The 16,519-nt window shown below is 37.6% G+C and overlaps 1 protein-coding gene across 1 annotated transcript; it reads right to left on the bottom strand.

Annotated features, from left to right (window-relative positions):
• Positions 1-4,056: 4,056 nt before the first annotated feature.
• On the bottom strand, positions 4,057-16,173 carry hspd1 (heat shock 60 protein 1). Its single transcript, XM_059342502.1, has 11 exons — positions 16,032-16,173; positions 13,251-13,426; positions 11,824-12,159; positions 11,253-11,348; positions 11,073-11,166; positions 10,093-10,261; positions 8,958-9,057; positions 8,611-8,856; positions 7,705-7,879; positions 7,386-7,564; positions 4,057-5,114 (listed from the first exon to the last, which is right to left on the bottom strand). Exons 2-11 carry the CDS (start codon positions 13,422-13,424, stop codon positions 4,947-4,949), a joined length of 1,737 nt encoding a protein of 578 aa, XP_059198485.1. The 5' UTR covers positions 13,425-13,426; positions 16,032-16,173; the 3' UTR covers positions 4,057-4,946.
• Positions 16,174-16,519: the final 346 nt, after the last annotated feature.

Genomic DNA, 16,519 nt, shown 5'->3' with positions numbered 1-16,519 from the left:
GGCACAAAAAGAAATGAATGTTTAAAGTGGATGAACAGTAACATGACTGTAAATAATGAGAATATATTGCAGATGGAGGCAGGTTAGAGGCAGATAGACGTACTGAACGTACTGTAAACCATCAGGAACACTCACCTTCACACAGGTGCTTCAAAGAGTTTATTTTTGCTTTAGTAGGGGACGGTGTTTTCTTTCTTCTTCATGTTTTTCTTCTTCATGTTACATATACGAGTCATTGTTAAGGGAATCGATGCTGGACATGAGAGTTAGAGGGAAGATTTAGCACCTTTTATGTGGATTTCCAACAAGTTTTGATGGGAAATATCAATTGGAGCGATAGATTAATGTTAATGAGTGAACTGTATTAACTATTGACAGTGAATAAATGTCCCAGGATGCATTGCACGCGACGCAGACAAAACAAGTAGAAGTTGAGGGTTATTATTTGCATCTTTTCTAAGGCTTCGTCTCAATATCTCACTCGAATCTTCAGTCGTTTGACCTAAAAAATCTTGAAATTAAACCCCCAAACAACTTTTTTTTCTGCTAAAAATCAACACCAAGTCTTGTTGGTTAATTAAGCTCCAAATCTTGACATTTTACTACAGTAAAGTAATTTAATTCTGCACATTATGTTATGTGAAAAAAAAAAAAACTTCAAAATATTTAACTCACTGGAAGGGGAAAATAATAATGTATAGAATATTTGTTAAAAAAACATGTTTTTAAAATATATTTTTAATATATATATTTTTATAATTTAAACCTAAATTGTTGAGGATCTGTAAATGACTTGTTTTGCATTAAGCCCAGTGACAGGTGGTTAATTAAAAGAGAGTTGTTTGAATATGACACTCAATTTCTCTGAATGCAGCCAAACAACCAACTTTTGCAGCTGCAAACTCCACTTTTCTCACAAATCTAGCAGGAATTTATTGCTTCGGACTGGACATCCACATAAAAGCTGGCGAATATTCTCTATTTAAAGCTGCAGCAAAGTGTGCATTATCAGCAATATATACAGGTGCTTCTCAATAAATTAGAATATCATAGAAAAGTTTATTTATGTCAATAATTCAATTTAAAAAAGTGGTAATAATACATTATATAGATCCATTGCAGAGAATGAAACATTTCATGTCTTCATTTATGTATTTTCTTCTAATTGTAATGATTTTGGCTTGGCATGTCACGATGTTTATATGGAAATGTTGGCCTCTGAAAAGTATGTCCATCTATATGACTCAATACTTGGTTGGGGCTGTTTGACTTGAACTATTGGAAATGGACTTTTCCATCATATTCTAATGTATTAAGATGTATACAGGTGCTGTTTTTAAAATGCTCGGAGGCAAAAGGGGTTGTAACGGTTCTACATATCTACGGTTAAAGCTGATAAAGCTGATAAAGCAGAAAAAAGTACACACAGAAAATAAGATGGAATAAAATATAAGTTGTCTGTTCAGATGTCGACTGATGAACCTGGAGGCGTTTCTGTGTGACTCTCAGACAGTTTCACTTTAATTTGTTGGATTAAAGGGTCACACACCTGAAAAAAACCTTCATGGTTCCACCTGCCCGACTCACAAAGTGCCTCCTGGTTTTACTGGCAGCATATTTATCTTTTATTGTGAGACATTATACTCGTTTTATCATATTTATTACTTAGTTTAAGTGTAAATATTGATTATCAGACAGACTTTGTGTGTTTTTAACGGGACGGGGAAGTGATGTTTGTGTTGAATTACTTCAGAAAGATGTAGCGATTGCATGATTTATAAACTTATTTTTTCAACAAGCTGACTCATGAGTGTTTGTTTATTAGGACCCTAATGAAATTGGTCCGTTTATTCTTCTTCTCCCAAATGAATTGCCTTTTTGGGGGCTTTGTCATATTCAGAAACTCACCAAACTTGGAACATTTACGTATTTCATTGGTCTCAGAAATGGGCGTGCCAAAATGACTCACTAGCGGCCCTAGAAAGTTTAAACGGAGCGGCACCCTATGGGGAACATTCATGTAAACGAACGAAATTTGTATGTATCATGGCGAGATGCACCAAAAAGCCTCTTGTGCCAATACCCAAAACTCAACAGGAAGTCGGCCATCTTCGATCGAATATCGCATTTTTCATCTTTTTCGCCATTTACTCGTCGCATACTTTAACAAACTCATCCTACAGATTTAACCCAATCGACTTTAAGCTTGGTCAGTGCCATCATAAGGCCTCTGGGATCAGAAGTTATTAAAAGCTTTTCGGACCGTCACACTATGTGGGCGTGATATGGCGGCAAAATATGGCATTTTTTCATAAAACACAAGACTGTATAACTTGTATACATTGTCCAATCTGCTTCAAACTTCTCATGCATGATGATGGCCCATCACTGAACAGTTCTACATAACAATATTTCAGATGTATATATATACGTATATATATATATATATATATATATATATATATATATATACATATATTTCGGTAACACTTTATAATAAGGTCCTTAATAACCATTAATTTACAAGTAATAAGGCTTTGTTCTCGCTTTAGATCCGGTAGTTGCAAAAAGCATAGTTAACTTATAGTTAACTTATAATAGGTGAGCAATAAAGTATATTTTAATATCAATAAGCAAACAAAATAAGATTAATAAAGGCATGGCAAAGACATAATGGGTGGGTCATGGGTGTTTGTAATGCCATTATTAACACTTATATAAGCTTATAAACACACAATAATGTTAATAAGCATCTTGTAAGGACTTACAAGGGCCTTATTACTTGTTGATTAATGGTTATTACAAGGACTAATTTATCTTTATATTATTGATGTGTTTGACCCTGACACGCTGCAGGTTCACGGCCGGCTGAGGGGACAGAAATAACGGTGCCATGTGAGAGGTAAGAATAGAGCGGCATGTGGAGCGAAATGTCACTGCTGCCACATGGGGACCTTTAATTTGAAGGCCCTCCTGTGACCTTTGACCTGCACTGAGGCTAAGTCAAATGTTTGTAGGCAGGTCAAGGAAACATGGATCACTGAAACATTTCTTAAATTACTTATTACTTGGAAACCTGCAGCAGCTGTGGAAGAAGAATTCAGATCCTTAAAGAACTCATTTCATGCTGTGAAAATGCTCCACTGAGCTTTTTTTTGGTTAATTCTGGACACTTAAAGACAAAAATCTAATTACACAGCATCTAAAATAAAAATTCCAACCAATAAGATAATTGTATTTTTATAATATTTTTATATAATTGTATTATTTCTATTATACATTTTTCTTTTAAATCTGATAAAAATGCATCAAATAATTTAAATAAAATATATATAAAGAAATAAAATTACCCCCTAGATTTTAGTATCCAGCAAATAATAAAAAAAGAAGTCATAAAAACAAAAGCAGGTTTATATAAACAAACGGCCTTTTAAAGGTTTTAAATTCTGAAAAGAAATATTTTATAACTGTGGAAGTCGAAAATAATACTTGTTAGAAAAATATTTTTTTTAATAAAAACTGGTGTTTAATATATCTATAATTATATATATTATATAATTAATACATATTTGGTCATTATGATCATTAATGATGTTGGTAAAAAATATTTAACTCTGAAAATGGAAAATATATAAATATATTTAAAAAAAATATTTTATATATATATAAAAAAATTTTAAAATACATTTCTTAAATAAAAAGTGGTGTGATGTAAACAAACTGGTATTTAAATGGCTGAAATTCTTTAAGTTTATTAAAAGATTTATCTCTAAAAGTGGAAAATAATACAAATAATTATACTATAACATTAAACTAATTTTATGGCATTATTCAGCCATTTTTGTCCTAAGAAGATTTAAAAAATGTTTTAAATGAGGCACAAGGATTAAAGACTGTACTTGAGTAAAGTTTGAAACTGATGAAGATAAAATGGAGCCATTTTATTATCTGAACTGCTGTTTCAAACATTAAAACTTTAAATCTCAGCTAATAATTGTTTAAAAGTGAAAATTAAACACTAAAATATAGTTAAAAAGAACTCTAGTAAGCAACACATCTGAACAATTGAATTTATTAAATAAAAAATAAAGAAAAATCACCATGAATCACCGTCTACATCGTACAAAACAGAAGTCGAATGATCGCTGCTATCTGCCCGTGTTTAATGTGAATAAATCTCTGAAGTTTTCTGTCTCGTTGTTAAAGAGCAGGAGGAAAAAAACAGCACAAAGACGCCACAGAGCTTCACATGTAGCCCAGACCTGGAATGATCCAAAAACTGCCTCACAACCAATCAATCAATCAATCAATCAATCAATCGTGGATGATCAGAAGAAACTCACGCTGCTGCACACAGACATCTCTGTAAACATTTTAACTGTTTAAACATTATTCAAACAGGCCTCTGGTGACACTTAGGCACAGGGACAGAAAAAAGCTCAAAACTCTGTAAAGAAAATTAGTTTAATTAACTCAAATGACAGATTTTAAACACAGAATATTAGCTCGGGGGGAGAAACAAAACAGAACATATTTATATATATATATATAAAAAACAAGAATTAACAAAAACACTACGACAGAAATAGAGAGGAAACAATCGTGGCTAGGCATCTTTTCTGCTTTTTTTTTGCAGTAATACAGCATCAATATGTTTTATACGTTCTTTAATCTTTAATGTAAATCTGTATCAGCGTTTCTTCCCGTCGATCGTTTTCGCCTCCTGCAGAAAAACCTCCGGACGAACGGATGTAGTGGAAGGATGGCAGCAGGAGGAGGAGGAGGAGGAGGAGGAGGAGGGTGGTGGCATTAAACATGTGCAGCTCCTTCGTACTCGTCAGTTTGTGTTTCTAGGCAGAGTTTGGAGGAGGAGGTGCCGTCGTCTCCTCCTCCCCCAGCTCCTCTCTGCCTGCTTTAGTCTGTGCGGCGGCTCAGGAGGAGCGGCTTTAGAAGCCCATGCCGCCTCCCATCCCTCCCATGCCGCCCATGCCTCCCATGCCTCCCATTCCTCCCGGCATCTCCTTCTCCTCCTTGGGGATCTCCGTGACGACGGCCTCGGCGGTGGACAGCAGCGAGGCGACTCCGGCGGCGTCCAGCAGAGCCGTCCTCACCACCTGGAGGAGACACGAGGAGACGCGGGATGTTACACGACTTTATTAACAGCTGCAAATAATTATTTTCTGTACTGAAAAATCTGGTAAAAAGAATGCTTTTAAATCGAATGCTTCGATCTCTCTGCTCCAACAAACAGCTGATTCACATGATGAACTCTTTTTCATGAATCAGCTGTCATTAAATGTGTCTGACTGATAAAAACTGTCCAGCAGAAACTGTGTGGCTGCAAGTGTTTTGTGTCAAAGAAAGCACAGCAGAAGGCTGAGGCAGCGATCCAGATGGTTTTTCAGCCTTTTATTCTTCTTTAAAATTCTTTTTTTAAGATTAAGATGCCCTAATTTGTCCCAAAATGGGGAAATTCACCCTCTGTATTTAACCCATCCATTACACACCAGTGACCAAGGGCTGTGCCTTTAACCCTTTATCAGGCAAAGAACTATATTTGGTAACTTCAGGTAATATTTCGAGAAAAAAAGTTGAAAATTTACTAGATTAAAGTGGCAAATCTACAAGAAAAAAAGTTGCGGATTTAAGAGATTTAAAGTGGCAAATCTGTACGAAAAAAGTCGCAGATTTACGAGAAAAAAAGTGGGAAAAAAGCAACTTTTTCCTCCAGATTCACCACTTTAACCACTTTAAGGATATTACATACTGTCAGAACTTTCTCGTAAATCAGTGACTTTTTTGGCGAAGATTTGCCACTTTAAATATCTTAAATCTGCGACTTTTTTTCTTGTAGGTTTGCCACTTCTAGTAAATTTTCAACTTTTTTCTCGAAATATTACCTGACTCCAACTGCCAAATATAGTTATTTGCCTGATAAAGGGGTTAAATCTCTTTTGTTCCATTTTAACTTGTTATTTTTTATTCTTCTGGCTCTCTATAATGTTTCTTTTGTTTTGTTTCAAAGTAAACACAGCAGAAGGCTGAGGCAGCACTTACAGTAATGTTACTGCTGGACTTTTAATTTGAAGGCCCTCCTGTGACCTTTGACCTGCACTGAGGCCAAGTTAAATGTTTGTAGGCAGCTCAAGGAAACATTCCACAAGCTGTGGAAGAGGAATTCAGATCCTTAAAGAACTCATTTCATGCTGTGAAAATGCTCCATTGAGCTTTTATTTTGATAAATTCTGGACGCTAAAAGACACAAATCTAATTACACAGCATCTACATTAAAACATTCCAACCAATAAAATAACTATTTATATAATAGTTTAAGGAAGAGGAAATTATTGTCCTCTAAGGTAACATGTTGGAGGTTTCTTTCTTTTAAATCTGACATTGCAAAAAATAAAAATGCATCAAATCAATGTAAAAAAAAATGTAGTACATAGAAAATTAAAAATAAGTCATAAAAACAAGAGCATTTTGGTTTTGGTTTTAAATTCTGAAAAACAGTGGCGTTATGTAAACAAACTGCCATTTAAAAGGTTAAAATTCTGTAAATTAATAAATATTTGGTCGTTATGATCAGAAATGGTAGTTGCTTGAATGTGATGCATTAATAAACTTGCCTACTAAAGATAAGTTAGTCTGAAGTATAGGTGCATTTTATTTTTGTGGGAACTCGATCGAAGATGATCATCCTCTCTGCAGAAGTGCAGAGTGGGGCTTTTTTTTAATTTTTATTTTTTTACATGCAATTCATTTGCACATAAATCTACTTTTTCAAACGAGTATTTTCACACAGAATGCAAATATTACATGGTGAAGAAGTGACACCATGCAGCCCTCTGGATCAGTCTGACCCCCCTGCCTTAGAGCCCTTTAACCACCAGGAGGCAGCACTGATCTGGTTTAGATGTTACACATGAAGACTGAGAGTACATCCAGGCTGCAACCTCCTTGTCTGAGCTAGGAGGCAAACCAGGAAGTGCCTTGAGCTGCATACTACCGAAAATACCAGCAGGGGGCGCTAAGTTTGTCTGCAAAAAAACTGCCCATTCATTTCAGTGCAAAATTTGAAAACTTCTCACTTGATTTATTACCTCAGAAAAAAAATTCAGGACAACAGTATGGTCTCAATCACTAGTAAAACATCTTCTACAAGCCAATTTGATGTCAATAGTTCTAATAATGGCCCCATTTAGAAGAAAATAGAAGATAAAGAATCGTATGATTTGGGGCGGGGCTACCTTTGATTGACAGGTCACTAACAAGGCGAGCCGTCATCAGGAGAGAAGCAGAACAATGCGTATCCATGGCAACGTGGATACACATAGCTTTGGGGACAGGCTGGCCTCTCATCAGGATATATTCTCTTTTCTTACCTTAGTGGGGTCGATGATGCCCTTCTCCACCATGTCCACGTACTCTCCCTGCATGGCGTCATAGCCGAGCTCGGCGCCGCCCTGCAGGATCTTCTCCACCACTAGAGAACCCTCCACGCCGGCGTTCTTGGCGATGGTCATGGCGGGGATACGCAGTGCCCGTCTGATGATCTCCACACCTGCTCCGGACAAAATGGAGATCAGTTTTATTACTGTATTCACCTGAATCCATTATCCCTTCTGGTTTTATTTATATTATAGAAACTTCTCTAGAACATCTTAGCCCGTGTGTGTGTGTGTGTGTGTGTGTGTGACTCACCCAGCTTCTGGTCGTTGTTGACGGTCTTGATGGTGTCCAGCGACGGGATGCAGCGCAGCAGAGCGCAGCCTCCGCCCGGCACGATGCCCTCCTCCACCGCGGCCCGTGTGGCGTTCAGAGCGTCTGTCACGCGGTCCTTCTTCTCATTCACCTCCACGTCACTCGTTCCTCCGATCTGAGAGAGAGAGCGAGAGCGAGAGCGTTACAACTTTGTTATTTTCTGGAGCCAGGCTCAGTGTGTAGCATCCTTAACAAGCAGCAACCTCTGGAGGAGCACATACACACTGTACTGCTACAGAGCTAACTGTTAGCACATACACACTGTACTGCTACAGAGCTAACTGTTAGCCTGTTAGCACATACACACTGTACTGCTACAGAGCTAACTGTTAGCCTGTTAGCACATACACACTGTACTGCTACAGAGCTAACTGTTAGCACATACACACTGTACTGCTACAGAGCTAACTGTTAGCACATACACACTGTACTGCTACAGAGCTAAATCTTAGCCTGTTAGCACATACACACTGTACCACTACAGAGCTAACTGTTAGCCTGTTAGCACTGTGCACCTCGTTCTGCGACACCAGACTGCATTATAAAAGGGCAGACTATCACTTTGCCTACGTGGGAATATAGATAGCTATCTAGCTAGCTATATTCCTAAACATTTGATCCAAATGGCTATAATTTAATGGTTTGATTCTGCAAACTGTCTTTTTAATTTAGAATGTATGTTAAAGACGTTTTGTTCCACTGAAAATCTCAGGTCTTGAACTTTTTTGATAAAAGAATGAATCTTCTTCTATCTATCTAATGTGCCACAAACCAACGGGTGACCTATCGGCCACTGTGTCCACTATTCATACCGTCCGTGGTCGTTGCGTGCGGTCTGAGACGTACCTTCAGCACGGCGACGCCGTCCGACAGCTTGGCGAGCCTCTCGTTGAGCTTCTCCTTCTCGTAGTCGCTGGTCGTGTTCTCCAGCTGCTCCACGATCTCCTCCGCCCGCTTCTCCAGCTCCGCCGGGTTGCCGCCGCCCTTCAGCAGCAGAGAGTCGTCTTTGGTGATCTGCACCTCGCCAACCTTCCCGAAGTCGTGAGCCTGGATGTCCTCGAGGGCCAGACCGACGGCCTCGTCCCCAAACACCTGCAGGGAACGTTTCAGTTAATGCATTTTAAAAGTACTGCAGTAAAAATACTGCAGTTTATCACAGATATTCTCAGTAACTGGAGGCAAGTTAAACTCACGGTGCCACCGGTGGCAACAGCCATGTCCTTCAGCTGATTCTTTCTGTTGTCTCCGAATCCTGGAGCTTTAACAGCCACAACCTGCAGCCCCACCTTCAGCCTGCAGTCACATTAAAATTAATAAAATATTAACTTTTCGATACAGCAGACATAAGTTTTAATGTCAAATATCAGGAAAATAAGTGTTAAATAATTATAAAATAAATAACAGTATTATAAATAAAAGTATTAATTTTAAATAAAAAAGTAAAACGTTTATTAAATTATAAAAATAATTACAAGTATATGCCCATCACTGTGCAGTCCAATAAAAAAATAAATAATTTAAATAATTTTTGAAGGATTACTTTTATTTAATGCCAAACTTATTTATTTCAGTTTTTTCCCCTCTTAATGTTTTTATTTCAGGAAACATAAGTTTTAATGTCAAATATCAGGAAAATAAGGACAAATATTATTGAATAATTATAAAATAAATAAAAGTATTATAAATACAATTATTAATTTTTAAAAAGTAAAAAATGTATTAAATTATAAAAATAAATACAAGTATATGCCCATCACTGTGCAGTCCAATAAATAAATAAATAAATAATTTAAATAACTATTTTTGAAGGATTACTTTTATTTAATGCCAAACTTATTTATTTCAGTTTTTTCCCCTCTTAATGTTTTTATTTTAGAAAACTTATTTGATAATTCCACATTCATTTATTTTAGAGACTTTTTCCTTATAATTGCATATTTTTGTATTTCAAGACATTTTTTTCACTCTTTAAATCATGAAAGAAAAGTATCCTGAAATAAAGTTAACAACCTATTTATTCATTAAACTATACGGACGTATTTATACATTTTATGATTTTTTTAATATGATATACATCTAAGAAAATATTTCTTGCCTGGTTTTATTTATTTCATGAGTTCATTTATAAGTGTATGTATTTAATATTTATTTAAATGTGGGTCTTGGAAAAATAAATAAAAAATACTGCATTCAGAAAAATTCATGATTTTAAACTGAAGGTTTTTATAATATTTAATATGTCCTTCCTTGTACTTTTCTTCTTAGATTTTATTTTATTATATCCTGTATTATAGTTCTATTATTTCAGGTATGATTCCGTGTGTTGACCTGTTGAGGACGAGCGTGCTGAGCGCCTCCCCGTCCACGTCCTCCGCCACGATCACCAGCGGTTTGCGGTGCTGGTTGGCGAGCTCCAGAGCAGGAACGATGCTCTGAACGCTGGAGATCTTCTTCTCACTCAGCAGCAGGTAGGCGTCCTGGAACTCCACCTTCTGACCTGGAGGAGGAGGAAGAGACACGGGTCAGGAGGAGCAGCAGCAGGAGGAGGAGGAAGAGGAGGAGGAGCAGCAGGAGGAGGAGGAAGAGGAGGAGGAGCAGCAGGAGGAAAAGGAGAAGGAGGAGAGACAGGTCAGGAGGAGGAAGAGGAGGAGCAGCAGCAGCAGGAGGAAAAGGACAAGGAGAAGCAGCAGGAGGAGGAAGAGGAGGAGGAGCAGCAGGAGGAAAAGGAGAAGGAGGAGGAGCAGCAGAAGGAGGAGGAGCAGCAGGAGGAGGAAGGGGAGGAGCAGCAGCAGGAGGAGGAGGAGCAGGAGGAAGAGGAGGAGCAGCAGGAGGAGGAAAAGGAGAAGGAGGAGAGACGGGTCACGAGGAGTCGCAGTAGGAGGAAGAGGAGGAGGAGCAGCAGCAGCAGGAAGAGGAGGAGCAGCAGGAAGAAGAGGAGAAGGAGGAGAGATGGTTCAGGAGGAGCAGGAGGAGAGGAGGAGGATGAGAAGCAGCAGGAGGAGGAAGAGGAGGAAGCAGGAGGAGGAGGAAGAGGAGAAGGAGCAGAAGGAAGAAGGAGTAGGACCAGCAGGAGGAGGAGCAGCAGCAGGAGGAGGAAGAGGAAGAGGAGGAGTAGGAAGCAGGAGGAGGAGGAAGAGGAGAAGGAGCAGAAGGAGTAGGACCAGCAGGAGGAGGAGCAGCAGCAGGAGGAGAAGCAGCAGGAGGAGGAAGAGGAGAAGGAGCAGAAGGAAGAAGGAGTAGGACCAGCAGCAGGAGCAGCAGCAGCAGGAGGAGGAGGAGCAGGAGCAGGAGGAGGAGGAGCAGGTTACCTTTGGCGGTGTTGATGAAGTAGGGAGAGATGTATCCTCGGTCGAACTTCATGCCTTCGATCAGCTCCAGCTCGTCGTGCAGAGTTTTTCCATCCTGAGACAGAAAACATGAATTCATTAATTTCTCCTCCAGGAGAGAAAATAAAAACCGTCTGAGTGAACGAACGTTGAGGCACCGACCTTCACCGTGATGACTCCTTTGCGGCCGACCTTCTTCATGGCGTCAGAGATCAGAGTCCCGACCTCCACGTCTCCGTTGGCCGAGATCGTAGCAACCTGAAAACACAAAATAAAACATTATAATAAAACATTTTATTCGGAAATCGAGTGGTACAAGAACTATTTATTGATTGATTTATTTGTTATGAAGTACGAAATACTGTATCAGTCAAATAAAAAAATAACCAGCAAAACGTACTTGAAGTATCATAGTTGTAAATTTTTTACACATTTCATTTATATATATACATACATATATACATACATACACACACACATACACACTAATCTAATAAATTTGCAACTTTTTTCTCAAAATGTTACCTGAAGTTACCAAATATAGTTCTTCTATATATATTCTATATTATGCATTTTAATATTATTCTTGGCACATTAATTGATTTATCGGGTTATTTATTTGTTTATTAATTTTGGCAGCTTAAATCCTCCTAAATAAAACAGTCTAACTGGAGATATTCTAGTAATAACAGCTTAAATTTGTCCTTGAGTAAACACATTTGGTTTAGTTTACCTGTGCGATCTCCTCGGGCGTGGTCACCGGCTTTGAGAGGTTCTTCAGCTCGTTGATGACGGTCTCCACGGCCATCATGACGCCGCGGCGGATCTCCACGGGGTTGGCGCCCTTGCTGATGCTGTCGAAGCCCTCCTTGGCGATGGCGCGGGCCAGCACGGTGGCGGTGGTGGTGCCGTCGCCGGCCTCCTCGTTGGTGTTGTTGGCCACGTCCTGCACCAGCTTGGCGCCGATGTTCTTGTACTTGTCCTTCAGGTCGATGCTCTTGGCGACTGTCACGCCGTCCTTGGTGACCTTGGGGCTGCCCCAGCTCTGCTCGATGATGACGGTGCGACCCTGGGGGCGAGACGGGGAGCGGAGGTGAGCTCGGAGCCACATTTAACACTTACTTCACTTTTTTGGGGATTTTTTGGGATAGAATTGGTGGTCGTGGGCAGTGGACGTTTAGGGGGAGATAGCAGGTCAGCCATAAATGCCACTTATAGTCGTGGAAAAATGAATAGATCAAAATGACCAACAAACTGAAGAAAACAAGGTGGTTGTTTTCTTCAGTTTGTTGATCATTTTAATGCCTGGGAAATTTGTTTGGACAAATATAACAATAACAACAAAAATAGCTGATAAGAGTTTAATTTAACCCTATAAAGCCAAGTGTATCATATTTGATACACAAGTTTTTGAGACCTATACATCATCAGTGTGATATTTTTTTCCTGAAAAACCTGACATGTGTTGAAAAAAACAACAACTGAGCAACAAATTGCACAAAAATACAAGGTATAGCAAAAATTATATGCAGGTTCCACTGGTGGATCAGTCATTGCTGCATGAAAACTTCATATCAGCAGATGTATGAATATTTTGCATGTTTGAGGAAAATGTTAAAAGAAAGTAAAGCCTGAAAAGGTTAAAAATGTTGGGTTTTATGTTTTTGTTAGTTCAAGAAAAACAAACTGTGAGCAACAAATTGCACAAAAAGAACTGATGTATCAAATATGATACAAATTAGAATCATATATCCCTATTGTTTTTGGATTTTTTTTTTTTTAATTATCTGTCAGCAGGTTCAACAAACACTCCATTCTTCTGTGGTCCACAGAAGAATGGAGTGAGCCAACGGAGTAAGGAAGGTCCAATCTGGAGGCAGACGTTTAGGTACCGAAACATGGTACCGTTTGATTTTACATGAATCGGTACTCGGTAGTACCGACATAATTCGGTCGGTACCTATAAAAGTACCGAATTCGGTACCCATCCCTAGTTATTAGCAAGAAAACCATGGAAAATGTCTCATGTTTATACACTGAGGTCAAGACTCTGAAGAAATGTCGTTTCATATGATACCAGTGTCTCCAGTATATTCCTTAAGTTGAGCCCAATACGCCGGCGGGACCTCTGAGTAAAGTGATAAATGAGTAAATATTCACCTTGGGTCCCATGGTGACGGCCACGGCGTCGGCCAGCAGGTCGACGCCCTGCAGCATGAGGGCGCGGGCGTCAGCGCCGAACTTGACGTCCTTGGCGTAGCAGCGTGTGAGGTGAGGAGCGAGCGCCCGGCACACGGGCCGCACCTGCTTCATGACGGCTGGTAGACGGAACATCTCTGAGGAGGAGAAGACAGGAAGTCAAACAAGCTGGAAACTAAATCAGTACATTTAAAAATAAATGTGAAGAGTGGAGCCAAAGCATGTTTAAATACAGCACTGGAAGATTTAAAGCACCAGACGGAGTAAGTGTTTTCTTTTTACTTCTTTGTATTAATTCTGTTATTTAATGTCCTAAAACATTTTTTAAACCTATTTATATATTTATTTTGACTTCTTAAAATTAATTGTTTTTTATTTTTCTATTAATTTTTTTTTACTTACTTATTTTTAATTCTTTGTATTTCTTTATTTTTTTATTAATTATTTTTTCGGGAACAGCAATAATAACCCAGGACATGTTTAATTATCCAAAAGGTGTCAGAAACTAAAAATTCCCAATAGACATTTTCATTAATAACCCCATTACTAACCATCTCAATCAATATTTAGTGTAATGGTGTTTTGTTTTTTTTACAACGGTTTTACATGACAGATTTTTTTATTTATTTTACTTTTTTTATTTTTTATAAAAAAAATATTTTTACTATTTTTAAACTTTGAAACGGGTCAATTTGACCCGCAACATAACTGGAGGGTTAAATTGAGTAAAAATTACAAATGCATTTTTTTTTTTACTTGTAAGAGTTTTTCTGCGCTGTGGTATAAAAAAATATCGGAGTAGTTCTTCCACCAGAAAGCTGCAGAATAATTATTAATGGGTCACATGAGGACAGAAGAAGTGTTACAGAGGTGAAAGGAGCCCCCTGGTGGTCACCATGGGAACAACATGACACCAGAGAGTCAATGAATGAATGAATGAATGAATGCAGGTCCTCTTGAGGGGACGTCTAAAAAATAAATACATTTTAAAAAAGCATCGATATAATTTCACACCAGCACACTCAACTGATCACAGATACATAAATAAGTTTGTTTTAAATGCTACAAATTAAAATTTGAACCCATTTGGGCTGCAACATAAGTGACATAACAAGACATTCATGGTTTTTTTTTTATCATTATTGAACTAAATTTAATTATTGGATTTTTCTGTAAATAAATTAACTTATGCTTTACTTATTTCCAGTGGGAATTCACTGGTCTGATTTTTATGAATGGATTAGTAGTTTATTTACTAAAAGATTAGAGGACTTGGTGGGTTTATTTAAATTGTGTTGATTAGAAACCCTTGTGTCAATATTTAGAAGATAAACATCCCAAACAGCCTCAGGACAAACTGTCTCTACACAAAACACAGAACAAAAACAGAAAAGAAACGAAAAGACGTTGTGATGTTCAGGTTTAGACAGTGAGAGACAACAACAAACATGGTGCAATATTCATAAATTAAAATATATTAATTTATTAAAGCCTGACTGATATATAGATTTATATTTTATTTTTAAATTATTATAATAAATGGTCAGCAATGTACTGATGTTCATTTATCCATTTTGTTTTATTTATTTATTTTCAGTTTTCATTGCTAAAGATAAGATGACAATGAAATGCAATGTATGAGTAATGAAGAAAAGTTAAATATTCCTTATTAATAAAGTTACTTGTTTAAGAGTGCAGCCTTTGCAGTTATTAAAAAAAATTGCAAAAAAAAAAAAAGAAAAAGGAAATTTTGCTTGTAAAGGTGCACTTTTAATATATGGAGAGAACAAAACAATAAAAATGTATTATTTGTATGATTATTTTTCTTGGATTTTCGGTCAAAAAATTAATACATACATTTAAAAATATGTTTTAAATATATATAGAAAGAAAAAAAAACGCATAATAATAAAAAATAAAAAAAAAGTAATAGAAAAACTAAATCAAGTAGGGAATTAATCTAATTATAAAAGACCATTCGCCAATGAATGAAATACAATGTTTCAGTAATGAATAAAAGTTAAATATAATGTATTAATAAAAAGTTGCTTGTTTAATAGAGCTAACTTGAAAATACACACACAAAAAAAGACATTTTGCTAGTAAATGTGCACTTTTAATATGTGGAGAGTGTAAAAAGTATTATTTGTATTATTTTTTTCTCGGATTTTTCCGGTCAAAAAGGTGAAAAATCCGAACATGACATGTTTAGAAAATGATGCAATCTTCGTGAAAGATTTAGCAACATATTTCGGTAATATGTGGTAGAAAACCACGTGTGTCTTCAGGTCGTGCGTCACAAGGTCAAATGCTAAACCAGCATGTGCGGAACTCCACCAACACCAACACCTCCTCCACCAGTAACACCAGTAACACCATCAGCTCCCATTCATCCAGTCTGACCGTCACACTCAGATAATAAAACATGTTTTAAAGTGTTGAATCACTCCCTGCAGCTCAGCCTGATGGACGATTTAAGGTTTCATCATGTCGTACACGACACTTTCCTGATTAATTTACACTAAACATCCGGTTAAAATGAAACACATGTCAGTTATATAAAGTCTGCAGGTCCAGTTCAGCCTGTGTGTCCTTGCAGTGGAGAATAAAAACCAGTTAGCTGGGACTAATTAAAGCTACAGCTGGATCTGCACTGAAAAAAGCAGCGTTTTTAACAACCAAACAGCCCGTAACGTGACTTATATCAGTTTATAACGGGTTAATGAAGGTGTGGGGACTCACCTGTGAGGTAAAAGAGTCTGTGGCAGGACGAGCTGCAGGTCTGCAGGTCTGGATGTTGCACCGTGAGGAGGGAAAAGGACAAACCGTGTGCTGAGAAGCAGCTCCAGAGACGGGACTGCACATGGCCTATCACATCCGGGTTATTTACCGGCCCGCCCCGGACCATGAATAACAGAAACACCGCTTAAGGTAACCGCAGATTTCTAATATTCTGTATTTTTCTTTGATTTTTTTTTTCTTCTTTAACCTATGATAGAAAATTTGAGGGAAATAAATGTATAATAAATGTGTGTTTTTTTTAATCCAAACCAGATAATATATTAACTTCAATTTAAAGCCCCATTTATTGCTTTTTATTTTTTTAAATTTAATTTGTAAACATTTTTATTGAAGGATTTGAACAGAACATGAGACCTACTACATATTAAACCAATAAAAACTGTAAGGGCATGTGTTGCCTGCAAACCTATATGTACATGTTTGCAGTA

This window comes from Centropristis striata, chromosome 10 (assembly GCF_030273125.1).
Source record: "Centropristis striata isolate RG_2023a ecotype Rhode Island chromosome 10, C.striata_1.0, whole genome shotgun sequence".
Classification (NCBI taxonomy): Eukaryota; Metazoa; Chordata; class Actinopteri; order Perciformes; family Serranidae; genus Centropristis; species Centropristis striata.
The sequence above is the reverse complement of the archived record's forward strand: the minus strand, read 5'-3'. Positions and strand labels throughout refer to the sequence as shown.